Raw genomic sequence first — 26888 nt, 5'->3', positions numbered from 1 at the left:
AGACAGTAAGACCTGCAGAAAGAGGAAGCCCAAACAACTAAAATGACTCTTACAGGCTACTATCATTAATGCAAATGTGGGGGAGGGGAGTGGTGGCTGCTGTCAAAAAGGAAACTATGCCTGGCATTCAGAAATACTGGATTGAAAAGGGGCACCATCTGAGCCTTTCCTTTATCTATAAGTCACTGTGAACTGGCCCTGACTCAAATCACACCAATTAATTCCTTGATTTCAAAATCCTTAAGACAAGGTGAAGATATTGATATTTGATACATAAGACTATAGATATACTGATTCTTGCTTTGTTTTTTGTTTTTTTTTTAAGAGGAGAAAAAGAAGTGAAGGAACTAAAATAAAAAAATGGGTAAATCCAGCTGCCTCTACCTCCTCCATGCTACTCATCCAAACCAGACACTCTGAATGGCAGTTTCTCCAGAGCTCAGCCTGCTGGGAAGAAAAGTTGGGGCACTATCCATGCAGGTAAGAAATAATCAGGATGACAAGGTGGGGGTAAAACAGCAGCAAGTCAGGGTCCCATTGGCTTCTGCCTGTCCTGACTGGCAAAAGCAGCAAGCAAAGCCTCAAACCAGTTCTCTGACAGGGCCCAACGCCTCTGCAGCACCCCCGTGTAATTACACACTTGAGTGACTGGACTCTGAAGAAAATTGAAGGCCTGAGCTCCGAACAGCTGCCATTTTCTCTCTCCATCACACCAGCGTGATTACTTGAGAAATGAACAGCCCCGGCTCAAAGCTACTCCAGAATTCTCAGAGGAAATATGGCTCCGTGTTCCAATAATGAGATTCTTAAGGCAAGCGTTACTTACAATCACTCCGCAAAAGGAGCGAGCCGAGCCCCTATATCTTACAAATTAGAATTTAAGAAACCCAGCGACAGTCCTGGACGATCATTACTCTTCTGCTGCTCCAAGGATTCTAGGCTTTGGTCTATTTTTAGTGCAGAAAACTGTTAAGTTCTTAAAAAGGTAATCATAATAAGATGAAAAATTTGCCATAATTAGCTTCCTATAAAGGCAAATTCCAGCCCCATTTTGGTCCACATTGGCAGATCCTTCTAATCATTACCCTTTTCTGCCAGAAAGTCTTGACTTCCTCCAAGTGAGAATTAACAATTCTTGCATTAAAATTTGAATGAGAAAGTAGGATTTCTGAGGGAAAATAAATAGCAAGTTGCTATAGATTATACACCTCTTTACAGAAAGCTGCCTCATGGGAAAGTTAAACAGCACTTATTTCCACCCTCCTCATAGGCTTGGTTTCCTCACCAGGCAGCCATTCCACGGTAGCCAAGGCAATGAACTCTCCCTATAATGACATGTTTCTTAAAGTGGCTACCTAAAAAATGTTATATCCAACAGAGCCAACCAGCGAGGCAGACGGCTGGGTGAGTGCTAATGCTGTCAACCAGAGACACGAGGAAGACCATCTCCTTTCATTCTGGGGAATTACATAAAAAGATTTACATGAGGTTTTCCCGTCCATAAAGAAAGGATGGAAGTAAGAGTACCATGAACGTTCATCTCAACAAAGGGCTGGAAAGGGGAGCTCAGAGGTGGCAGGCCCCTCCAGAGGAGCATGGAGCAGGGCCTCTAAAGGCAGTCCTATTGTTCTGAGCACTGCAACTAGCCCAGCCAGGAAGAAGTAGGAAAGGAGAGCTCGGAGTCAACATGAAACCCCTCAGCCCTGCAAACTCCTCCCAGAGCCAAATGCACCACAGTCTAATTCACAGCTGCCAGTTTTACTCTTCCCCCCACTTTCTACCTATTCTTCTATTAATCAGATATGGAGACAAAAGAACAGATTCACTGCAACAAGAGCATAGATCTTCATGTAAATCAAAAAAGAAAGGCCAAAAACAGATGCTGAACAATTCAATTACTTTTTTTTTTTTTGGCGGGGGAGGGACAGTACTAAATTTCTCACATTTTATAAGCTTCTGACGGGAGAGTCAGTGGTTGCGTTGCTGATATAACCAAGAGTTAAAATGGAGCAGTACACTGGTGAGAAGAAACTGCACTTGAGAGCTGCTGTCGCGTTGATGACAGAAACAGGAAAGAGCCAGGCATTTCTAAGTAGAGCCAAGAGTGCTAGGTTCCGGTACACACTCTATGCAGAACAGACCCTTCCTATCCTCCACTGCCTCAGATCCAGCAGCTGCTAATCTGCAACCTAAGCTGCATTTGCCATCATTATAAAAAAAATAGCAGCTTTCCTTCTGAGACAGACAGACAGACAGACAAAGACATTCTGCAGAACATCAACCACCCTCATAAGTTCTGAAACAAAAGAAACAACAAACCCGATACTCACAATAAGCATTGTGACCAGAAGGTTCTTTTTGGTGACCTGAGCGTGGGAGAAGATGTAGTTCAGTACAGTGTTCATGTCACTTTTGTTCTCTTCCCGAAGCGCGAATACACATTTGTCGTAGTGGCCTGCAAGTGGTAAAGAAAACTGGTCCTCACCATGTATACATGCAGCCCATCTTTACATGTTAACTGCTTGTTCCCTAATACGTGTAACACACATGATAAGCAGTGAGAATAAACACCTAAAGGATTGTTTTGGAGTGACTGAGACAGAGCTAGCATGTGGGGGAAAAGAAGAAAGCACTAGACCAGGAGTCAAGAGAACCCATGTATAGCCCTGAGTTCAAGGTCTAGCTTTACCACCAATTCACCATGGCAATCACTTGACCTCTCTGGGTCTCAATTTTATTTAAAAATTTAAAAGGAAGAGGGATATGCTTTTAAAATAAGGTGGAAATGGTGTAACTCAAATACTACTTTTTTTTCTTCAGAATTTTATTTGTTCTCCTGGAATGATTTCCATAAAAAAGAAGTTCTGCTGATTAAAAATAAATGTCAAGGGCTGGGAAGATGCTCAGTAGGTACAGTGCTTACCTCACAAGCACCAGTTCCCGAGTATGACTCTTAGGACCTACAGAAGATGCCCAGCATGGTGATGCATGTTTGTGATTCCAGAGCTGGCAAGGCGGACACAGAGGACCTCTGGGACTCATTGGCTAGCCAACTTAACTCAATTGTGAGTTTCAGGCAAGACAATGGCATTTCTGACCAGCATACATAGGAATATGTGTGGGCCACACACATACAATGTATTAACAAATTAACTTTGAAACCATTAATCCTAACGACCTTTGAGATGTTTGAGTTTTTGGTTTCACCTGTGACCTATTGAGACGTTCCACCCTAAGTGCTAAGAACTGTTTTAGCTCAAGAAATGAAACGTATAAATATGCGTATAAGTATGTCTGCTATATTGACGATCAATTATTTCCACTGTAAGTCCAGGAAAAAGCAAGCAATGTCCAGAAATTCCAAATCCTGCATGCGTGACAGGGAGCCTCACATGTGCAAAAGCTATAGTAAGTACAGTTCTGCATGCTTGCTGGCCTTCTGTAAGGCACCAGAGGCAGGTTAATGCTGAGTAGGAAAGCTGTGTTCTGCAACAGAAACAAGCCTCCGGCATACTACAATGCATCTATGATGGAACAGAAGTGATACATGGGTCTTTAGAAAATAGCTTGGCTACAGATTAAATTTCTAAGTATGGGAAAAATTAGTATTTGCAATTTTGTGGGCCAGAATTTTACGAAATCACAAAAATATGAAAAGATTAGTACCCAATTCAGATTCTATGTTAAATTACAAACTAAAACAGTAGTGTTTAAAATGTGTCACTGTGTTTTCGTAGAATAACATTTGACCAGGGTAACCCTATCTTCCCTGTTTTAAGTATCAGAAATTAACATAAATAGTATTTTTCAAAATGAAACTAGTGTGTTTGGGAAAACACTAGAATATACTAGCTAGAAAACAGCCAATCTAAGAAAAGATCCAATCTTGATAAAAACTGGTTGCCCTTAGGCTAAAGATGTAGCTGGATGGTAGAGCACGCATCTAGCATGTTTGATCTCCAGCACTGCATTAAAAAAAAAAAGTTGCCCTGTATTTCCCCTACTGAGACTCTACTCTGCAGTGATAAAAGAAATACATCTAGGCAACAGTCATTATTAAGAGCAGGGGAAATGAAAAAGAGCATATTTACTCAAGGTGAAGGAGCACAGCAACAAAACCAAAACAAAGCAATCACAAGCACTCACTTTCAAAATAACTACCAATAGTGATAGACAAAAGAAGTGGGAAGCCGGCCCAGTGGTTTAGCACCGTGGCTGCTCTTCCAGCAGGCCTGGGTTTCACCCCTAGCTGCACCTTCACGTCAGGTCACAACCACTTGTAACTCCAACTCCGGGGCGTATAATAGGATACCCTCTTCTCACCTCCTCAGGCATCAGGAATGTATATGACATGGTGCACAAACATACATTCAGAAACACATTATTTTATAAAATAAAAATAAATGTCTTAAAAACTTCTTTTATATGTATGGGTATTTTGACTGCATGTGTTTGTGCACCACATGCATGCAATGCCATCAGATGCCAGAAGAGGACATCAGATCTTGGAAACTGGAACTATAGATGGCTGTGAGCTACCATGTGAGTGCTAGGAATTGAGCCTCGCTCCTCTGGAAGAGCAGCCAGTGTGCTTATTAACCACTGGGCCAACTCTCTATAGCCTATTTTTCTTTTTAAACACTTACTTTTTATAAGCCATTTCTCCAGCCCAGAAGAAAGGTTAAATATATAAAATATATACTAAAACTTGCAATGAATAAATACCCATGTACCATTTCAATTTTTATATACTTAGGGAAAGAAAGAAAAAAAGAAAGAAAGAAAGAAAGAAAGAAAGAAAGAAAGAAAGAAAGAAAGAAAACTTTTCAGGATCGTCCCACCTCAGCCTTCCAAGTACTGAGATTACAGGTATGCACTCCCACACTCATCTTAAAAAAGAAAGAAGGAAAGAAAGGAAGAAGGAAGAGAATTTTAGAAGAAAATTAATTTAGCCAGGCAGTGGTGGCACATCTGTTTAATCCTAGGTCTTGGGAGGCAGAGGCAGGCAGATTTCTAGAGTTCAAGGCCGGCCTGGTCTAGAGAGCCAGTTGCAGGACAGCCAAGGCTACACAGAGAAACACTGTCTTGAAAATCCAGAATACAACAAGAGAAAAAACAAACAAACAAAAAAACAAAACAAGAAAAAAACCAAGAACAAAGTTTCATTTTATCATATGTACTTAAGCACCACATGGATGCAGGAGCTCAGCATGGACAGAGAGGTATGGGATCCTCTGGACCTGTTATTAGAGATGGTTGTGAGCTCTGTAGTAAAGGCTCTTACTGATGAACCACCTTTCCAGCCATAATCTCCTAACCCCCTCTTTAAATTCTCAATATTTGGTCCAATGCTGGTCTTGAATTTGGTAATCTTCCTGCTTCAATCTCCCAAGTGATCTGCTATGGATTCTTCATCAGAAACAATTTCTAAGCTGACTGTATATTAATAATTGCTTTGCTTTCTTTACATTTATCATCAATGTATCCAGCTTATGTTTTCCTGATTTTGGACTTGATAAAAAAAATAGAAACACTATGTATTGATTCATTTGCTTATATGTATCCCTATAAATCATCTATTTTCAGTGCTACGCAATATTCCACTGTAGGAAATCCTAAAATTCAAAAAGCCATTCTATTTGTATATAATCAGAGGTTTTCCCCCTGCTTTTTTCCCCCTATTATAAACGTTAATGGTACAAAACACACCTTGTATCTTGGAGTAAGATAACTAGGTTAAAGAACATAAATAAAAACTCATTGTTATGAAAGACTTATTAAATATGGACATGCTGTTTTCTGAAACAATCATGTTGTTTGCACTTCCACTCCCAGGGGCAGGAGAAGATGATAATGTGACTGTAATATCTGTGATTTAAGCTCCTATTTCTGTAATTGGTAAGGGAACCAAGCATTTTCTTGAAGTTTATGGATTATTTGTGCTTCCTCTTCTGTGAAATATTTTTTTCTCTTTTGCCCATTTTTCTGTTTGACTGCCTTTTACGTACTAGTATAATGCTGTGGTGGTTTAAATTTTATAAACAGCTCCTCATAGTTTGTGGTCTGTGTTCTTAATTTCTCAACAGACCATGGGATGAACAAAGTTCCTGAGCAGACAGAATCACTTCCTGTTTGTAGTATGATAAACTCTTCTTTTATCTTGAGGTCATGAGGATATCCAAAAATTTCATAACTTTGCCTCTTTGACAAATGTTTAAGTCTTTAGTTCACTTGAAACTGGCTTTGAGGGTATGGAATGAGCTTTGATGACTGGCTTATCAACTTGGTATTGTTTATTGATGCCCATCTTTTTCCTCATGATCACAATGCCTGCTCTACCATGGAATAAACATGTGCATTGGGATCTGCTTCTGTGTAACTACGTTTCTTCTTTCATCTGTAATTCTGTCCTTTCACAAATGTTCCAGCTGCTTAATTAACATGACTTTATAGTAAATCTTGGTATCTCGTCTGGCAAATATTTTTACCTTCTATTTCTTTAGAAGTACACATTGTTATTGTTTGAAACACGGTCTCACTAAGTGTAGCCCTAGAGCTTGCTGTGTAGACCAGACTATAATCCTGCTGTCTCTGTTTTCTGAATGCTGGGATTATAGCTATACCTAGTTTGCAAATATCTTGACTATTGCCAGGATTTGTGTAAATTTTAGAATTAGCTTGATAAGTTTCACAAATATCCCTAAAAGGTGCTTATTGGAATGTCAACAAATTGACAAGGGAATTTAGAGAGCGTGGATTCTGTAGAAGTGTCTGCTGTTGTTGTCCTAGATGGTCTTTACTATTGCCCACTCATTAGAATGTCCTCCAGAAGAGGACTGCACACTTTTATTGTACTTGTGCCTTTATATTTTCTGGGTTTAATTAAGATTTTGAGTGGTATATTTTTCAAAACTGTTTTTCTAAACAATTACTGTAAAGAATTCATTCCTGGCAGGTTCGGTTGCACATGTCTTGAATCCCAACCCTTGGGAGGCAGAGGCAGATGGATCTTCTGTGAATCCAAGGACAGCCTGCTCTACATAGAGAACAGCAGGCAGGCCCGAGCTGTGGAGGACACCTTGTCTCAAAAGTAAATAAGTAAATAATTTTTTAAAAAGAAACCTTTTTGACCAGGTGGTGGTGGTAGCACATACCTTTAATCCCAGCACTCGGGTGGCAGAAGCAGGTACATCTCTGTGAGTTCAAGGCCAGCCTGGTCTACAAATCAAGTTCAGGACAGCCAAGGCTACACAGAGAAACAAAGAACCTTTCTGCAGCGTTGAGGATTGAACTGAGGACCTCAAGCATGACAGACAAGTGCTCTAGTCTGGAACCTGCACCACCCAGCTGCAACTGAATTTTATATGTTTGATTTCTTTCTTTCTTTCTTTCTTTCTTTTCCTTCTTTCTTTCGTCAAAGCCTGCCTTGCAAATGAAGATACTCACCACTAAACCCTGTATATTTGACCTTTGTACTTAGAAATTTTGTTTGGTTTTAAATAATTTAGTAATAAATCTGGGGATTCTTTGAGCCTCCCAGGAAGACACTGAATCTCTTGGAGGCTGATCTTAACTTATTTTAAAGACAGGATCTCATGTAGCCGAGGCTGGCCTTGAACTCCTGATACTCCGTTGTCTCCATCTCTGAAGTCCTGGGATTTAGAGGAAAGCCATTGTGCTCTAGGATTTCTTAAATCCTTTTCTCATCTTACTAAAAGAGCAAGGACATCCAGCATGATGCTGAGTGGACACAGTGACATCAGTGTCTTTGTCCTAAAGTGGATGGTTTGAACATCTTGCCATGATGAATGACAAGTCATGTGAAATGTTTGTGGGTCCACTTAACAAATTTAAAAAGTTCCATTTCAGGAGTAAGGATGTAGCTTAGTGACTTTTGTCCCCAGCACAGGAATAGAAGTGGGGACACACCAACTGGAAAAAATATCATTTCATTCCATACTGAACTCTGTCCAATTTTTCCTCCACTATCTAGAGATGATAACCCTGTCCATTCTTTCTTGGTCTACTAATACATAATACATTCTATCACTGACTGCCCCCAAATTCATCAACCTGGCTTTAGTTGGCATAAAACCAACTTAGCTTAGCCTGATAATACCTACTTGGGGAATTTAACTGGTCATGAAGGGCAGAGGCATCCTTTAAACAATGCAAAAGTGAGTACAAAAGAGGAAGAGAGAATTTTAGGTGCTATTTCAAATTTTTCTGGTGTTACACTGCCACCTTGTGGCAGGACGCCATAAAGGGCAGTATGTAGCTTTAAAATCTTAACCAAGGTGTTTGACTCTTGAAGCCATCATTTAGTGAGGCACTTCAGAGAAAGCCAGGGATAAAGTCCACCTAAACGACACACTAAAAGGCAGCAGAGATTCTGAGCTCTTCCCATATGCCTGTGTTCAAGCCTTGGATTAACTGCTGAGAGGGAAGCTCTTCAGACAGGGAATTTCCACTGCAGGCTGGTCATGGTTCAACCAACTCTCACTGCACAAGGTCAGGAAGATGTCAGCAGGAAGTGCTAATCTCAGAGAACAATTATCTCAACTCTTCCTCAGAAGCACACTGACGATCCAGGTTCACCAAGCCACGTTTTGTTAGTGTTCTTGTTTATGCTGGTGAGGTACGGAGGGTTTAGTTTCAAGGCGCAGTACTGAGAGAAGGAAGTTCCTTAGTGGAGAGTGTTGGTAGCAGCCGCAGCTCTTACACGTTACTTTAGACGGAACTGCAGGCTCCTTACACAGTGCTCAGGGTGAAGCTTACCATTCTGAAACTGTGTCTCCACTCGCAGGTACTGTCGGAGCAGGTCCATCACCACAGCCTTCATGTGGCCACGGATGCCACTTCGGTACCTGTGACATGTGACAGAACAACACTATTGAACAAACCCAGAGGCCGAATTTACTTTCTAGACTTTCCCCTGAAGTGCCTTCTGTTTGCACTCAGGGCAAGCTGGGAGCTTGTGTTTTCAGGCTGATAATTCAATCAACCCAACTTATTAATTTACATTCTAAGCTGAAAAGTAACTTGAGTACAGAAGAAATCTTTTATAAAGGGAAATAAAAGCAGCCCGCAGCCCCTCCCCAGACTTCACGTCCTGATCCAGTGACACCTTGACTCAGCTCCTACCATGGAAGACAAGTTAACGTCATGCTTGAAATGGTTAAGGGACTTCTGAAAAGTCTAAGTATCTTAAAGTGGAAAATGCTCTGGAGAGCTTTGTGTCCAATGCCTGGGTCCACAAAATAGAAAGAATAAATGTCATGTTGAAGTCTACCCTAGAGGAAAAATTAGGATCTTCATCAAAATAGAAAAACAAAACAAAACAAAAAAAAATCAACCCAGGTTTAGGGGGCTGTAACTGACAAAATAATACAAAAACAGAAGAAATAATGAACGAGTTAGGTCACAGATATAAGACAGTGAAAAGATGCAAGGCACTTTCTGAGAGATAAAGTTCTTTCTTCTCAAAGTCAGACTTGAAGTAAATCTTTATGCCCAACTGACAGCAAAGAAGACATGACAGTCTGGAGACCCACGTGACTACCTCTGCACCAGTTGGACAATGCTCTGAGTGTTCATGAAGAAGACTTCCCGCTCAGATTTCCGATTCAGCGTAGCTGCGTGACTATCAAGGATGTTGGCAATCTAAGGCAAGAGAAATAAGAAAAATAAAGCCCGTCTTGCCGAAGGGACCCTACACACACTCTTCTGCATGAGCACTGCTACCAAAGAGTCTTCTGGTTATAACATGACAATTTCTGTCTCTGACATGTTGTCAGTACTAGGTACTAGAAGTTAGAAGCTTGCTAAGTAAGCTTTTTTATTTTGCAGTTTCTAATTCTTTTCACCCTTTCCCAGATAGACTAATGATTACACCCCGGAACTACATTTACCCAGAGACTGTGGTGGGCAAAAGCTAAGGTCAAAATCCACACCTTACTCCTGGTCCCTTACTTGCCCACCTTTACTCCCTATATAACAATGCATTGTGGGTAAAGAGCAAGGATGCTGATGAGGTAATCGAGAAGTGTAAAACCAACAGATTATCAATATCCTTCATGTCAATCTTACAGAACCTGCCCTGAATGCAAAGTTGCATGGAATACAGGCAAAGCACACTTTCCTCACATAGCATGAGGCATTTTACAGATCACATATACAATTTCCTTATTAGACTCATATCCTGAGGCCATTTTGAAAAGGATTCAATGCTTACAATGGTAAAGCCACAGACAGTAAGGAGGACCCAAACAGCAAGGCCTCCTAGAGCATGAACTCCAGTGGCAGCCAGTGGAAAATAATGACAGTGTTACCCCATAAATACCTGCTGGCTGGGAAACTGGCACAGGACTGACGTGATGTTGCTAGCGTACTGAGCCATTTCCTTCTTAATAGACTTCTCCACATTGAGGGGGATGCGGCCAGAAACACTGGTCATAATATCCTGCAACTCCAGCAGAGGCAGGGAGGGGTCCCTGAGGGTCTTCATCAGTCGTTCTACCCAGTCTTTCACCTGAGCAGAAAGACAGAATCAGATGGGATACAAAGTCAACACAACTTCCAAAACAAAATCAGCTATCTGAACCTACGGTGCTTCAGTGAGAGCGCTTTCTTTAGATTTACTTGTTTTATGTGAAAGAGTGCCAAGAGCGCCTGAGAGCTATGGATGTGCATGCTGGGAATGCATCTTCAAGAGGAACAAGTGCTGTTAATCCTGAACTATCTCCCCAGCCCCATGCTCACTTTAAACCTGCAACATAAACATCAAACACCGCCCCAGTCTGTGGTTCAAAAAGGAATAATCCCAAGCAAATGACAAAACTAAGAAACAAGGACTCGAAACTTCAAGTTCAGTCAGGTATGGTGTTGCATGCCTTTAATCCTAGCACTTGGGAGGCAGAGGCAGAGCAGGCAGAGATCTGTGAGTGTGAGTTCAAGGACAGCCTGGTCTACACAGTTATGAATTTCAAGACAGCCAGAGCCACATAGAGAAATCCTGTCTCAAAAAACAAACAAACAAAAATTAAGTCCAACAATGAAAGGTGAAAAGATTACAGGTCAAACAACTTTTTCTCCTTTAAAAAAACAAAACAAAACAAAAACTTCCGAGCTACACCCTCAGCCTATGAAGACTTTTTTTTTTAGGAGAAAAAGTTGTGAGGGTGTAGCTCACTGGTAAGGCCCCAGGTTTGATCCCCAGAACCTAAAGAGGAATCAGGAGGTTAGGGAGGTTGAGGAAATCAATCTAAAAAAAATTCCTCCTGAGCTGGGCAGTAGTAGCACACTACTTTAAATCCCAGCATTTGGAAGGCAGAGGCAAGTGGATCTCTGTGAGTTCGAAGACAGCTTGGTCTGCAGAGTGAATTCTAGGACAGCCAAGGCTAAAACAGAAAAACCCTGCCTCAAAAAGGAAAAAGAAAGAAAGAAAGAAAGAAAGAAAGAAAGAAAGAAAGAAAGAAAGAAAGAAAGAAAAAGAAAATTCCTCCTGAGACTTGAATCTACTCTGGAGAATGAACACATCCATACGTCCCTTCCCCGAGGGAGTGATCCATACCCTGTTGCTGAAGAAGGGATCGGGGAGGCAGTATCCATTCATCACGTTGACCAGGTTGTCCAGGACATAGTGGAAAACCCGGTGGAGCTTCTCACCTCTGAGAGCTGTGCTCTGGATCTGTGGCAGACTACCCGTGTGAAGCTCAGCCTGCGGATCACAACGAGAGATCCTTACTCATTACCTTTTACTCTGGGCACAAATACCACTGCACTCAGTCACCATCAAAACTGAGACATCTCTCTGACACACACCTACTTAGAAGTCAGTGGAAGAAACACTTTAAGAAGATGACAGAATCTCAGTTTTATATTGGCTAATTGAAGCTCTAGTTCCACAATACTACAGGCACAAATACATGGCATAAAATCAGGAAGGAAAAAAAATTATTAAGAAAAAGCTACAGGAAGTTAACTATGGTGGCACATACTTATAATCCCAATATTTAGATAGAAGCAGGAAGATCAGGAATGCAATATGAAAAGAAAGGACAGTGTGTTGTGAGATGGCTCCATGGGTAAGTGCTTACCCACTTGCTGAGGTCACATCCCCAGGACCCAGTGTCAGAAGCAGGACTAGAGCTAGCGGCCTGCCAGCCTAGCTCCAGGGTCAATGAGAAAACCCTGTCTACAGGGAGTATGGTGGAGAGTGATACAGCAGGACAGCTAATGCCCTCCTCTGACACACAGACATGCAGACAGCACACACACACACACACACACACACACACACACACACACACACACACACACACACACGGAGGAACAGAGGGAAAGGAAAGGTGAGAGAGGACAGGGAACTAGCAAATCAAGCTCCTCCAAGGCCCCGTGTTTTTCTGCTCTCGGAGGGAGGGCTACTTCACAGCCTCCCTTCTCACCTGTTGGACTTTACTGGGATTGTCCAGCTGCATTTTAGCTATCACGCAACCAGGGTCCAGTGCTGCTCCAGGTCGCTTGACATAATGGATGCAGCCAGATTCTACAGCTGTTAAAGTCATCACCATCTTCATTACCTATAATAAATACGTAAGTTAGAGCCTGATCTCGCTTTGTGTGCATGCAGTCTGAAGGTCAGTTTCCCTTCAACATCTCACTTGGAATACACGTAATTGAACCCCTAAGATGGGGATCTATCCAAGTCCCCCCTGAAGTACTAAGGCAATTGGTAAATTCCTCAGAACTTTATCTGAGGGTTAATAACAGATCCTAATGATTCCTGTCTTGTTTTGGGGTTTTGTCTGTTTTCATGGTTTGTTAAGCCCAAAGTTGTCTGTGCAGCTAAGTGAGCTTGTTATGTAGCCGAGGATGACCCTGATCTCCTGGCTCTTCTGCCTACCAAGTGCTGGCACCACCACATCTGGCACTTTTCTAACTTTTAAATACCTTTTGCTACTGTTTGTGAATTTACCTGTCTTATATTTAGAAATGAGGGACAGTCTGTCCTCATGAAAGCAGCCTTTTCCACACACTTCCTTTACCTACCAATCACCAGGCCAGCAAGTATGTCTTCTAAATCTCTCACAAACATCTTCTCTTGCATTGTCTTTGTACTAGGCCTTTCCCATTTCAGGCTAGAGTACTTTATTTTTCTTGGGACAGGGTTTCTCTGTGAAATCCTGGTTGTCCTGGAACTCGAGAGGTCAACTAGGCTGTCCCTGAAGTCAAAGATCTGCCTGCCTCTCCCTACAGAATGCTGGGATTGAAGGCGTGGGCCACCACGCAGGGCGAGCACGGTTTTAAAAGCCTACTGTGAGATGTCCCGTCACGGTATTTACCTCCACCACGCAGGGCGAGCACGGTTTTAAAAGCCTACTGTGAGATGCCCCGTCACGGTATTTACCTCCAGCACGCAGGGCAAGCACGGTTTTAAAAGCCTACTGTGAGATGTCCCGTCACGGTATTTACCTCCTATCAGGCACCCAAACATCACTCTGAAGTCGAAATCTCATCATATCATTTTTCCACTTAAAATCCTTCAGTGAATGCCCTAGGGTTTCATGACGATCTTAGTGTAGGCTCCTTCAAGGTCTTGATCTCCTTCTACAGCACCTTTCACCTGCCACTCACACCAAACCTTAATCTATCTCCAGTCAATTCTAACACAGCACATGGTCCTGTTTCCGTGCCTCAAGGTTAGAGTCTCCTGCCCATATGCACCTAACCTAGCTGTCTATCTTTTCAAGGTAAACCCAAGCAAACGTCTCTTCTTCTAGGATGTCTTTCCTTACCTCACACCCCCTCTCAGTTAGGGTTAGGTAACTTTCTTGTTCTTGTTCACCGCACTTCATTACTTACCTGCTCTGTGCCCCACACTGCCTATCGTATTTTCTCTGTGTACCAACAGTCAGCCTAATACCTGTCACTTACTACTGTTGCTACTGTATTTTTAATGCTCAAGTTTCTTCACCTGTGAAGGGAAAATGCTGAGCTTTTTATTTGATTTGAAAGTCATAAGGTTCATAATCCACAGTAAATTAACTAATGTTCTTCTTTTCTGTTATTTTCAGTCCTAGGCTCTTCCCACCCACCTACGTTCCCTCCCATGACCCAAGAGCCTTTTCCCCTCCCTGACCTCAATCTCCGCATAGCACTGGCCAGCAAACACATGGCCTCCGTCTTCCACAATATATTGGATTAACTTCCCAGCAGATGGTGAGCGCATTACAGATGGGTCATTTTCCTTCTCAAACACACAGGTTTTATTGCCAATTGTGATTCGGTACCTAGAAAGTAAGCAGAGCAGGCAATCCAGTAAAACACTCAGGTTATAAAGCAAAACAAGTCTTAAAAATAACAAAACAAGCACAAAGCACAGAAAATATTATCATATATATATACAGTGCAGACATACAAACAGCATTCACTGTATCTTTGCTTATACTTTTAAAATTACATATCTGTTTATTTAGCTTACATGTAATTGTACTATGTGTGGGCATGTGCAACTTGCAAGAGTGGATTCTCTCCTTCTACCATATGAGCCTCAGGGATCAAACTTAGGTGTGAGGTTTGGCAGCAGTGGCCTTTATTATCTTGCTGGTCCTTATTTACACTTTTACTAACAATCTTCGGTTAAAAGTGGGATTGAATAAATGGTATATTCACATACAGGGATACAATATAACCATTTAAAAAAGAATAGATATCTATATCAAAAAATACAAAGGCAATGATATAATAATACCTCCTCTTTCCTTCTCTCCCTCCTCTCTATTTCTCTATCTCCAAAATGACCTCACTATATCACCCAGTCTGGTCTCAGTCCTCTTCAGCCTCGTAAATAGTCGAGTTACAGGCATGAAATACCAAGCTCAGCTATTTGTGGAACAAGAACTGTGTTGTAAGCAATGTTTTGTGGGTTTTTTCTCTTTTTTTAAAGATTCATTTATTTATTATGTATACAGTGCTCTGCCTGCATGGACACCTGCAGGCCAGAAGAGGGCACCAGATCACATTGTAGCTGCTGTGAGCCACCATGTGGTTGCTGGGAATTGAACTCAGGACCTCTGGAAGAACAGTCAGTGCACTTAAACTCTGAGCCATCTCTCCAGCCCCCTCCCTGTGAGCAATGTTTTTAAGCAATTCAAGTGAATTGGTTCTCAAAGTAGTATGGCCAGTGTGGTATATGGGGGGGGGGGAGGGGGAAAAGGGAGGGAGGGAGAAAGGAAAAGAGGGAATGAGAGAGGGAGGGAGGGAGGGAGGGAGGGAGCTGAGAATGTACTTCAGTTGGTACAGTGCTTGTCTAGCAGGCATGAAGCTCTGAGTTTAATCTCCAGCAGCACATTAATCAGATGTGGTGATATATATTGATAACCTCAGCATTCAGGGGGTGGAAAGAAGTTCAAGGTCACCTCTACACCGCAAGACCTGAGCTATGAGACTGGAAAGGGGAGATGGCCCAGTGGATAAGAACACTTGCTGAGGGGCTGGAGAGATGGCTCAGAGGTTAAGAGCACTGTCTGCTCTTCCAAAGGTCCTGAGTTCAATTCCCAGCAACTATGTGGTGGCTCACAACCATCTATAATGAGATCTGGTGCCCTCTTCTGGCGTGTAGGCATACACCCGGGAAGAATATTGTATACATAATAAATAAATAATAATAATTTTTTTAAAAAAAGAATGCTTGCTGCTCTTGCAAAGGTCTGGAGTTAAATTCCCAGCATTCATATGGTGGCTCACAACCACATGAAACTCCAGTGCTAGGAGACCCGACTCCCTCCTCTGAATGCTGCTGGCTCCCGCACACACAGTGCACATACATATACTCAGGCACACATAAAAATAAGTAAACATTTATTTTTTTAATGCAAATAGTATTTAACAGATATTTAACTGTAGATATATTTGAAGGAAAAAATAGTAATCACCTTTATGCAGTTCATACATGCATTATATAAATTCTAGTAAATGTGTATTAGCTTATTTCAAGGAGAAATTATTTTTCATTGTCCACCACACTGGAGTGGTAGGGAAACACGTTTTCTTTCATTAAGAGATAGAATTCACTGAGTTGCGTATGGTGGCCTTGAACTCCTAGGCTCAAGTGAGGTCTTCCCGCAGGCTCCTATCCCAGCCCGAGTAGCTGAAACTACAGGCACTGAGCACAACGCCCAGCTGGAAACATGTTTACAATTACAAACACTTCTGCACTCTTAAATTTTTAAGTATATATCAGTATACCAATAGAAAGACTTGTGAAAATCACAAGAGCTAATGAATAGTAAGAGGAAAAGTCAATACAACAGCCAACAGCTGGACCGCAGTCACTCACCTGTCCACTTCCTCCTTCATGTAGGTGGTGTAACTGCTGCCATCATAGGACAGGAGCAGGCCACCATCACTCAGCCGATGCACATCGACTTCCACACACGAGCCGTTCATTATTACCACATAGGAGTTGGGAGACTGTCGTGTCACCTGCAGTAAACAAGAGCCAGAAAAACAAGCTAGTGATCCCTTCCAAACAGGGCCTCAAACACAACTGCAGTGTTTAAAGACACCGGTTAAGATCTGTCAGGAAGAGAGTGAGGGCACTAGTGCCGTCTACGCTAGTGTCTCTGGCTGGCGACAGTCCCATTACAAGGAAACAGGGTAACCGCCGTTGTTTTTCTCTGTTCCAGCTGCTGCCAGCTTCTGCATAATCTCTTGGAAGTATGTCAAGGTGAGAAAAAACAAATAGATTTCATAGAATTGGTAAATACTGATTCCTGATGCTGACACAAATAATGACTGTAATATTCGAATCCATACACAAAAGCAAACATTCCTCTGTCTCTCAACCTAAGAAAACTACTTAAAAAAAAAGAGAGAGAGAGAAAAGAGAAACTAAGGGGTAGACTTTGTGGAGGTTGCATACCTTAAGTACATATTTGATTCCTTCATAGATAAGTTCGACATCTACTGTGTTCAGAAGCGTGTGAGCAGGAAGGACTTGTCCCCTGAAAGAATGACAATATATGACATATTTCTACATGACTTATTTCTACAAAGTTCTACTAGGTTATAAAGATCTCAAAGATTACTGATTGTGATATTTTCTGAAATAGCAAGAGGAAAAAAACCTAAATGATTTGTCTGTACAGGACTGATCATATAATTATGAAAAAATAGTCAAATTTCTTTTTTACATTTAATTGTGGTAAGACATACAAAACATAAAACTTACTGTGTAGAATGAAGGAAGCCCCAAGTGAGTAAAGTTGTGAGTATATGCTGTTGACATGGACACAGACATGCCAAGGAGCCCAAAACCTCAGATCCATGGGGAAAGGGCAAAGCCTTCCTAGGGCGAGGCTCAAAAATGAAAGGCCTTGTCTCCTGGTCCTAGTGTGAATGCTGACTGTGTGGAAAACTCCACCACAACTTTCTTTCCGCCAACAGTCCAGCCTGAAGAGTGCTCCCAATAGATACTGTGCCTACCAAGACTGCCCAAGCCTGTATCTCTCCTTGAACCAGCTGCACACCATAAATTCGGCTTCCAGGTTCATCCGTGTGTAATAATTCTTCCTCCTTGTTCAAGTGTACACAATAAACTCTCTGGCTCAACTGTATATAATAAACATGCTGAGCTTCCTGGGGGCTGTGGCTTCATCATCAGAGAGCCCAGTTCAGCCGCCTCCAGCTACTTCTGTAACCATGTATCTGTCTGTATCTACACTGCCTCAAGGCCCAGACAGGGCCAAGTCACTGGAAGGCATACAAGGACACAGCAACTATCTTAATCATTTTATATGTATAGTCGTAGAGTGTTAAGTCCCACCACTGTTCACGTGGGCTTTCAAAGGCTTTATTTAGCAAAGGATAACAGTATTAAACAGTCACTGCACTTATTTAAGTATCTTCCTAGTAGCTAGTATTTTCTATTTCTATGAATTTGACTATTCACAATACCTCTTGATACTAAAATCATACAGTTTATCTCTTTTTGTGACTGGATTATTTCACTTAGCCTAAACCTCAAAGGTCCTCTATGTTTTAGCATGTGTTGGAATGTCCTTCTTCGCTAAGGTTTGACAATATCCTTTGATGTGCATATACCTACAACTATCTGTTTATCCTATTCATCACTGGACATATGGGCTGTTCCTACTCTGTAGTTCCCATGAACAATATTGCTATGAAAATATAAGCATCTCTCTGAAAGTCAGTGTGCACATCTTTTGGTATATCCCGGACTATTATAGCTGGACCACACAGCAATTTGATTCTGAATTTTCTGAGGAATTTTAATACTGTCGACTATAGTGACACCACCATTTTACATTCCCAAGAGAGCACAGGGGTCCCAATTTCTCCATATCCTTGCCAAAACTCGTTATTTTCTGGTTCTTGACAGCAGGCATGAATGTGAGGAGATAATTCATAGAAGTCCTGGAATGCATTTCCCTGATGACGAGTCATGTTAAGCATCTTCTCAAACATATACAGAATATTAGTCATTAAAAAGAAAGATGAAGCTTTTCACAAACTGATAGGAAACACTAAAATACACCAGTAAGTGAGAAAAGCAAAGTGAAGAACAGTTAACTAATAGGCTTAGCAGGATTTAATTTATGCACATATATATATGCAACAATAATAACAAAAAAAGGGACCATGAATCTGAGAGAATATGGAAGGGGTTGGAGGGAGAGGACATGGGAAAAGCTGGAGGGAGAGGAGGGAAGGGGCAACAATATTAATTAATTAATTAATTAACTTTAAATTAAAATTGTAAAATTACTAGAGGGAAAAAAGATTAAAAAAAAAAAGCCAGGAGGAAGCTGGGTTTGGTGGGTACACACCTTTAATTCCAGCTTTTGGGAGGCAGACGCAGGGCTCTGTGAAGTTCGAGGCCAGCCTGGTTTACAAAGAAAAATCCAGGACAGCCAGGGCTCTGTTACACAGAGAAACCCTGTCTGGAAAAACGAAACCAAAAGAAAATATAAATTAAGAATAAAAAAAAAAAAAAAAAAACAGGAGGTAAGAAATAAACATCCCATACATATGTTTATATAAGTTAAGATATTTCTAGAAGATTACCGAAGAAACCAGCACTATGAGTTGATTATAGGAAAGGACACTGGATATCAAGAAATAGATAAATAAATGCTTTCCACTAGACATCTTTTAAAAATATAGAATATGTGAATCTAGTCATTGCTCTCGTACTTAGTGGTTCATTAACACATGTAATCTATATAGTCCTAACACTTAAGAAACTGGAGTAGAAGCTGGCCTGGAGGTGTGGGTCCAGGAGAACTGCTGGGCTCATCACCGCAGCTACCACGCAGGCCCAGGCCCTCAGACATGGACATGTGCAAGTAAAGCTGTTTGGGCAAATAGGTATACATACCGTGGGCACGCTGTGACACATCCCACCTTCTACGGCAAGATTTTTAAATTATTATTATTATTCATTTTAATTTGAGGGAGAGGTTACAAGAGTGGAGAGATGGAAGGACTGGGATATGACTGGGATTGAGGTACATGGTGTGAAATTAACAAAGAATCAATAAAATATTTATGAAAAAAAAAAGAAGAAGCTGAAGTCAGCCAACTGCTATCAGTTTGAGGCCAAGATCCTGTCACAAACAATTTAAGTCAGACTCTGGAGACTAATAAAATCAGGAGTACTAAAGAGACGGTAGCTGAGTTACTACTGACAGCCAGTAGACGTGGGTAGGGAGCATGCACTTGTCTGTACTGGTCACACAACTGATCAAAGCCAAGTGATGAGGCAGGGCATGGGGGTGCACACCTTCAGGCCCAGTGCTCTGGAAGCAGAAGCAGGCAGAGCTCTGGGAGCTTAAGGGAGCCTAGTCTCCAGAGTGAATTCCAGGCCAGTCAGGGCTACACAGTGAGACCCTTCTCAAAAGGAAAAAAAAAAAAATCAAACTAAATTATGCCGTGTCCTATGGCACATGCCTGTAACCCAAGCACTTAGGATGTACAGGCAAAAGTATTATGACTTTAAGGCCAATATCAGCTACATAGTGAGTTTGAGGCCAGTCTGGACAACATAAGAATCTGCCTCAAAATATGTCCGCCCCCGCCCCCAATTGTTTCAAAATACAAGTTCTTAAAATGAATTACAAATGGAATCTTGGAGGTGGAGAGATGGTTTAGCACTTCAGAGTGAGTGCTTGCTGCTCTTGCTTAAGGCCTGAAGGCAGTGCCCAGAGCTCACACGGAGTGCCTCACAACACAGGACCCAGCAGCATCTTCTGGCCTCTGTAGGCATCTACACATACATGGCATTTATAAACACACATAAGGTTTCTGTTGTTGTTTTTTTTTTTTAAGAATGTTAGGCTTCAATGGGTCAATACATCTATAACGCCAGCACTCTGGAGGCTGAGGCACGCCTGGGCTACTTAGGGATTCAATGCTAACCTGGATCATACAATGAGACTGTCTCAGAACAATAAAAAGAACACTAAAGGATTTGTTACACATTTTTACATGAATAGAGAATCCATTTAACTAGGTTAGAGATGCACGGTGAGGAGTGAAAATGAAAAAGAATGGACTGGTGAGGGGCCAAAGTGTTGAAGGAGTTGAAAGTAATAGCTAGGGTTTTAGACGTGGTCAGAAAGGAAGTACAAGCTACCGAAGGTTTTAGTGCATGCGAATAACATAGTGAGATGTTTATCACAGGGCTTGAAACCTCAGTTCAATTTTCAAAAATTTGCTTCTTTTCTTCCTTTCAGATACTTTGAAAGGGGTTGATATAAGTCTAACACCACAGAGAGAAATAAAGTGCCTACGGCTAAAATGCTTGGATGGGATTAGCCCTCCGCCCTAGGGACTTGGGCAGAGCTTAGTCTCTGGAATCAACAAACAAAATTAGTTCAGCTTCATACATGTCTGACCCTCCACTTGGAAGACTTGCAAGGTCATTCTGAGTATCAGCCTTAATTATTGATTCCTGAATTCTGGTCAAGGTAATACAGGAAATATTTAGGGGTTGGTGATAGGAGAAATGTTGGATTTTTATCACCATGATTTGAGGAGCTTTGCTCAGGAAAGTATGTTTGCTGCAGTTGAGTTTCAGTGTGTAAAAGAATAAATTAAGCTTGGAGCTGAGGAGATGGCTCAGTGAGTAATGTTCCTGCCATAAAAACATGAGGATCTGGGTTCAGATTCCCAGCATCTGTGGAGAAGCAGGCACAGTGACATATGTCTGTAACTGAGGCACTGTGGTGATGATCAGGGGTGGGGATGGGGTTGGGGAGAGGTGGGGGTGCAGATGGTGGAGAGGGGTTGGGGGAGGGGGAGGGAAGGTGGGGTGGGGGTAGGGAGGGGTGGGGGTGGGAGTGCTGAAGACAGGCATATCCTGGGTGTTCATTGGCCAGCAAACCTAGTTGAATCATTGAGCTCTAGGTTCAATGACTGTCTCTAAAAATAAGGTGAGGCCAAACATGGTGGTGCACTCCTTTAAACTCAGCACTAAGGAGGCAGAGATAGGTGGATCTCTGTGAGATTGAGGCAAGAGTGGTCTATACAGAGAGTTCCAGTACAGCCAGGGCCACATAGAGAGACCTGGTCTCAGAAAATCAAAAAGTAAAACAGAAACACAAGCAAACAAACAAAACCAACCCAATCAAACAAAGCCCATAAAAACAATGTGCAACCAAGAAAAACACCTAACATCAACCTTTGGCTTCCAATCACAGGTTTCCACATGTAGGTACACATGCACATACCCACATGAACACATAGGGGGGGGATGGGGGAAGGGGGGGTTAGGGGGGTGGGGGGGATGGGGGAGTGACCTATTCTACTGTGGCATAGATTAATTCCCAGCCATCCCCCCTTTCCTTTGCCTCCAGTTCATAAATAACAACTAGCACTCAAAGTGCCAGGGAGGTGCAGGAAAACAGATGGGCCTTTGAGCTGTGGTCCCGTACTCCATCACTGGTTGGCTGGTAGGAACACAAGAACACAGCCTACCTTTCTAAGGAGTGAAGGAAGTTAGAGATGCTGTTCCTCAGGCTCACATCTGCCACATGGAGAGCACCACACACAACTCCCAGCATGGTGTCAGGACGCTCTGCCTAAAAAGAACAGAGGACAGATCAAAAGCATGGTCACATGACAGCCTAGCCTCTCAAATAAAATCAAGTTCAAATTTGTTACTAAAGAAACATCTTTATTTCCACACTGACTTTTGAGCCAAGCACAGTGGTACACACTTGTAATCCCAGCACCTGGGAGGTGGAGGCAAGGAGAATAAAGAGTTCGAAGATCATCCTTGACTACTCAGTGAGGTGGAAGCCAAATTTATTTCATGTATTTTATTTGCCTGCATGTATGTAAGTGCAAGTGCACCACGCATGTGCTTGGTGCCTCTGGAGGTCAGAGGGCAACATCAGGTCCCCTGGAACTGGAAGTGTAGGGGACTATGTATGAGTCGCCATGTGGAGACTGAGATCTGAACCCGGGTTCTCAGGAAGAACACCAAGCGCTCTCAACAGCCAAGGCACCTCTCCAGCTCCCACGAGACCTTAGGAAACAGGAAGGAAGGACTGAGCGCACATAATGGACACAAGTGACTCAAGAGGACATACAGCCAACTGTTGTTCTGCTTCTAACTCTGTCGTAAACCTACCTACCTACCCTCCTCCCTCCCTCCCCTCTCCCCTCTCCCTCCCCTCTTTCTTCCTTTATTGGTAGTGGACAAATGCATAAAAATGTATCAGTAGTAAAAAAAAAAATCTAAAATCCAATGTGAAACCACACGGCTACAGGATGGTTATTCTAATTGTAAAAAAGCTCACTAAGATGTATAAACTTTGCTAGTTAACTATCATGCATGGTGATTTTTAACTGCAAGTTTTGTTTTTTGTTTTTAAGATTTGTTTATTTATTTTATGTACAACAGTGTTTTGTCTGTGTGAGGGTGTCAGAGCCCCTGGAATTGGAGTTGTAGACAGTTGTGAGCTGCCATGTGGGTGCTAGGAATTGAACCCAGGTCCTCTGGAAGAGCAGCCAGTGCTCTTAACTACTGAGCCATCTCTCCAGCCCCAACGGCAAGTTTTTTTTTAATGACAAATTTATAAATATTTTTAAAAGAAACAACAAAAAATCCATATTACCTCAGAATTTGAAGAGGTTTTTTTTTTTCTCCTCCCCCAGGGTTTTTTACTTATTTGTATTTTTTGCTTTTTTGAGACAGGCTTTCTCTGTGAAGCCTTGGTTGTCCTGGAGTTGCTTTGTAGACCAGGCTGGCCTCGAACTCACAGAGATCTATGTGCCTCTGTCTCCATGAGTGCTAGGTCTATAGGCATGTGCCATAGCACCCAGCTAAATTTGAAAAGTTTAAAAATAATAATTTTCCTTCTGCTTTCTGTAAAATTTTCACTATGCAAATAAAAAACTAGCTCAAAAACAGACTTTTAAGAAAAAAAAATGTGTTTAGGGTACAAAGATTTAGCAAGTGATAATTTATTTAAAAAACAAAACTGGGTGAGTTTGAGCCTGGTCTACAGAGCAAGTTACAGGACAGCCAGGACTACACTAAGAAACCCTGTCTTAAGACGAAGGAAAGCGCCTGCTGCCGACCTGAGTTCAATTCCCAAGACCCACAGAGTGAACAGAGAGAACTGACCCCCCACAAGTCTTCCTCTGGCGCCACTGCACTTGCATGTACTTCATAAGACAATAAGTAAACAAAATATAATAAAAATGATTTTTTCAAAAATACAGTCAAAATGTTGACCTTTAGATGAATCTAACAATTTAACCAAAGTTATTTTTTAAAAAAATGGAGCCAGCAGAATAACTCAGGAAGGTAAGGGCGCTTGCCTCCAGCCTGAGTTCAATCCTTGAAATCCATACTGTAGAGAACGAACTGCTTCCCACAAGTTGTTCTCTGACCTCCACATACGCCTGCCCCTCCCCCACAGAGACCGTGAAGTACAGGCACAAGAACTCTCTTCTGACTTGTGAAGGACAGATGAGTATGCTACCAAAATAAGCTATATTCCCAGCAGGGACAAGGACTTATAAAGTGCTAAAACCAATCTGAACCCTTGAGTTTTCCAGGTAATAAGGGGCCACTTGCATTACAATCAAATCTCATCTGACGACAAGAAGTGATGATAACACAAGCCTATAAGAACCCCGCCCCAAAGGCCGTGCACGCAAGAGGAGAAATGCACACCTGCACTTTTTCTGCAATCAGTCTGTCCAGCCAGCCAGTGTCGATTCTATTCAGCTGAAAGCTTTCTGTCTCCAGCAGCTTGATGAGGTATTCTACTGTAGTTCGAAAGTCGCCCCGAATAGACAGCTCCTTCAATGCCACCACCATATTTCTATGGGAAGAACAGAAAAAAGAAAAAGAAAAAAATCAACCGTTACAGCAACAAATATTTTAGTGTTTCCCAATCATTGGAAAGAATTGTTTCATTCTTTTGAGTCTTATCAGGAAAAGGACAGATAGTTCAAGAACAGACGAGGGTGTAGGTCTGCTCATTTTCACATACTCCAGATAGGAGAGCTTCCAAGGAGTCAGAAAACAAAAGTTTTGGTTGCTATTACCAGAAAAGCATCAGCGAATGGGAAACAATAAACCATAAAGGGCACAGACAGACCCACTCTCAGCTTTCACTTTTTGATTTTCATCTTGCTATTTATTTATTGCTAATTAGAACCAAGGCACTAATTTTCCACATCCTTACATCTTACTAATTTGCATATAATTTCCATGCAACAGAACATACTTGAAGGCTATAATTTAGTAAATTTTGACAAGGTTTCTCTGCACCCCCTCCAAAAAAATAAACAAACAGCAACAGACTGGAGCTGGCTGACACAGTGGCATACTTCTGTAATGCTCTTCTTCCTTTCAAGACAGTTTCTCTGTGTAGCAGAGAATGGAATGTGCTGAACTTGCTTGATAGTCCAGGCTGGCCTCAAACACACACAGATCTGGCTGCCTCTGCCTCCCAGTGCTGGGATTCAAAGCGTTTGTCACCACGCCTGTAATCCCCTTCTATAACCCCAATGTCACCATACTTTCTCACTGCACTATACTTTAATACTTGTCTTTCTTCCTCTGGATTATATAGTACCATGAGGACACAGACTCTATTTGATCTTTACTGTACTTTAGGCCCAGCATAATGGTTTCTGTCGAGTGTAGTAAATTTATCAATGACTGGAGAAAAGGAAGAATAAAACAAAAAGAACCAAGAAGAAAATGCTGTGTTCAAGAAACAGTGTTGGAACAGAGGGTTTGAAGACAGTGAAAGAGGCAAATCCCTCTTTCAGTAAACATTTCCTGAATGCTGATAGAAAATGGACGTGTGAACTATATGCTTCTAGTTCAGGAGATATAGTAGTAACAACATAGATATGTTTCTGTTTTACGGTATTTATGTTAACAGAAATGGTGTTGAATATGTGGCTTATGACTATCACAGAGAATAAGATCTAAAGGGCAAGAGTACAGATTACAAGCAACAAAGAAAGCTCTGAGCTCAAAGAACTTTTGGCACAGTTTCAGGAAACACATATATTGCAGAGACTATTTCATTATGCTAAAAGGTGACCTCGTTTGCTTTCTTCTATAGAGAAATATACAGAGCAGATCAGAAATAAGACGTGAGAATTCTGACCAAGGCTTTAGACATATCCTGTAGAATAAATAAATACAGTAGCATACTTAATCAAAACTGAAACAAAAATGCCAAAGAGGCCAGCCTGGGAACATAAATGAGACAGGGAAAGTGATGGAGGACTATCTAAAACATTCAGTACATGCCCCAGTTAAAAGGAGCAACAACCAACCAACCAACCAAAAACTTCAACTATAGGCCAATAAGCTGACTTAACAGGTTAAGGCACCCGCTGCCAAGCCTGATTACCAAAGTTCAATTCTCACATGGTAGAAGAACTGACTCCTACAAGCTGTGTATACACACCCACACACACACACACACACACACTACAATGGCTTACTAAAACAGTATAAGGCAATGAAAGGCAATTTTATACATTTTCTTTTTCTGGTAGGACTATAATTTTGAAATTTTTCACGTACAGTCTTGAATAAATATCAGAAGTATAAAGTACAAAACAAAAATAATGAGATGGCTGGGTGTGATGGTGCATGCCTTTAATCCCAGCACTGGAGAGGCAGAGGTAGGTGGATCTCTGTGAGTTCCAGGCCAGCCTGGTCTGCAAAGTGAGTCCAGGACAGCTAAGGCTATAAGGAGAAACTCCGTATCTGAAAAACCAAAAGAGAGGTCCTCACTTTGGGAAACATTGTTACAAACTTAAAAACTAGACTGGACAGACGGCCCAGCAGTTAAGAACCCTAGCTGCTCTTGCAAAGAACCAGAGTTCAGTTGTCAGCACCTACATAGAGGCTCACAACAACTTGTAACTCCAGTTCCAGGGGATGTGACGCCCTCTTCTGACCTCTGTAGACACCACCATGCATGGCTCACATACATACATGCAGGGAAAACATTCACACAGCTAAAAAATAATCTAACAATAACAACAAAACTTGTTTCGTTAAGAATATTAACAAATACTAAGGGAATACCCACTCTGTGTACAGTTCAAAGGTGAAGGGAATACTGTGAAATCTGTGGTATGGGCAGCACATCATTAAAGCTTTAAGTGAAAGAGAGAGAGCAGGTTGGAAGTAGCTCAACGGCAAGGCACACATAAGATCCTAGGTTCAATCTCTTAACAGCACAGAGAAAAGCAGAAGGGAGGGAGGGAGGGAGGGAGAGACAAGAAGGTGGCAAGGGAAAGGGGGGGTAAGACAGAAAAAGGCAGATGAACTAATTTTCAATCTGGGATAGATATTTTAAAACATATAC

General features: G+C 41.8%; 1 protein-coding gene across 8 annotated transcripts in view; it reads right to left on the bottom strand.

The window, feature by feature from the left end:
• Positions 1 to 26888, bottom strand: part of ACACA (acetyl-CoA carboxylase alpha) — a 266488-nt gene that overhangs the window by 126816 nt on the left and 112784 nt on the right. For all 8 annotated transcript variants that reach the window (XM_084750470.1, XM_084750475.1, XM_084750471.1 and 5 more), the window contains 11 exons: positions 24215 to 24365; positions 22003 to 22106; positions 16925 to 17006; positions 16340 to 16485; positions 14141 to 14291; positions 12447 to 12581; positions 11573 to 11719; positions 10343 to 10531; positions 9563 to 9663; positions 8779 to 8867; positions 2331 to 2455 (listed from right to left, as the gene is read on the bottom strand). In XM_084750470.1, the coding sequence (XP_084606596.1) occupies positions 2331 to 2455; positions 8779 to 8867; positions 9563 to 9663; positions 10343 to 10531; positions 11573 to 11719; positions 12447 to 12581; positions 14141 to 14291; positions 16340 to 16485; positions 16925 to 17006; positions 22003 to 22106; positions 24215 to 24365 (1420 nt within the window). The remainder of the gene's footprint in view (positions 1 to 2330; positions 2456 to 8778; positions 8868 to 9562; positions 9664 to 10342; positions 10532 to 11572; positions 11720 to 12446; positions 12582 to 14140; positions 14292 to 16339; positions 16486 to 16924; positions 17007 to 22002; positions 22107 to 24214; positions 24366 to 26888) is intronic.

Source organism: Acomys minous (assembly GCF_964271855.1).
Source record: "Acomys minous genome assembly, chromosome: 12".
Taxonomy (NCBI): domain Eukaryota; kingdom Metazoa; phylum Chordata; class Mammalia; order Rodentia; family Muridae; genus Acomys; species Acomys minous.
The sequence above is the reverse complement of the archived record's forward strand: the minus strand, read 5'-3'. Positions and strand labels throughout refer to the sequence as shown.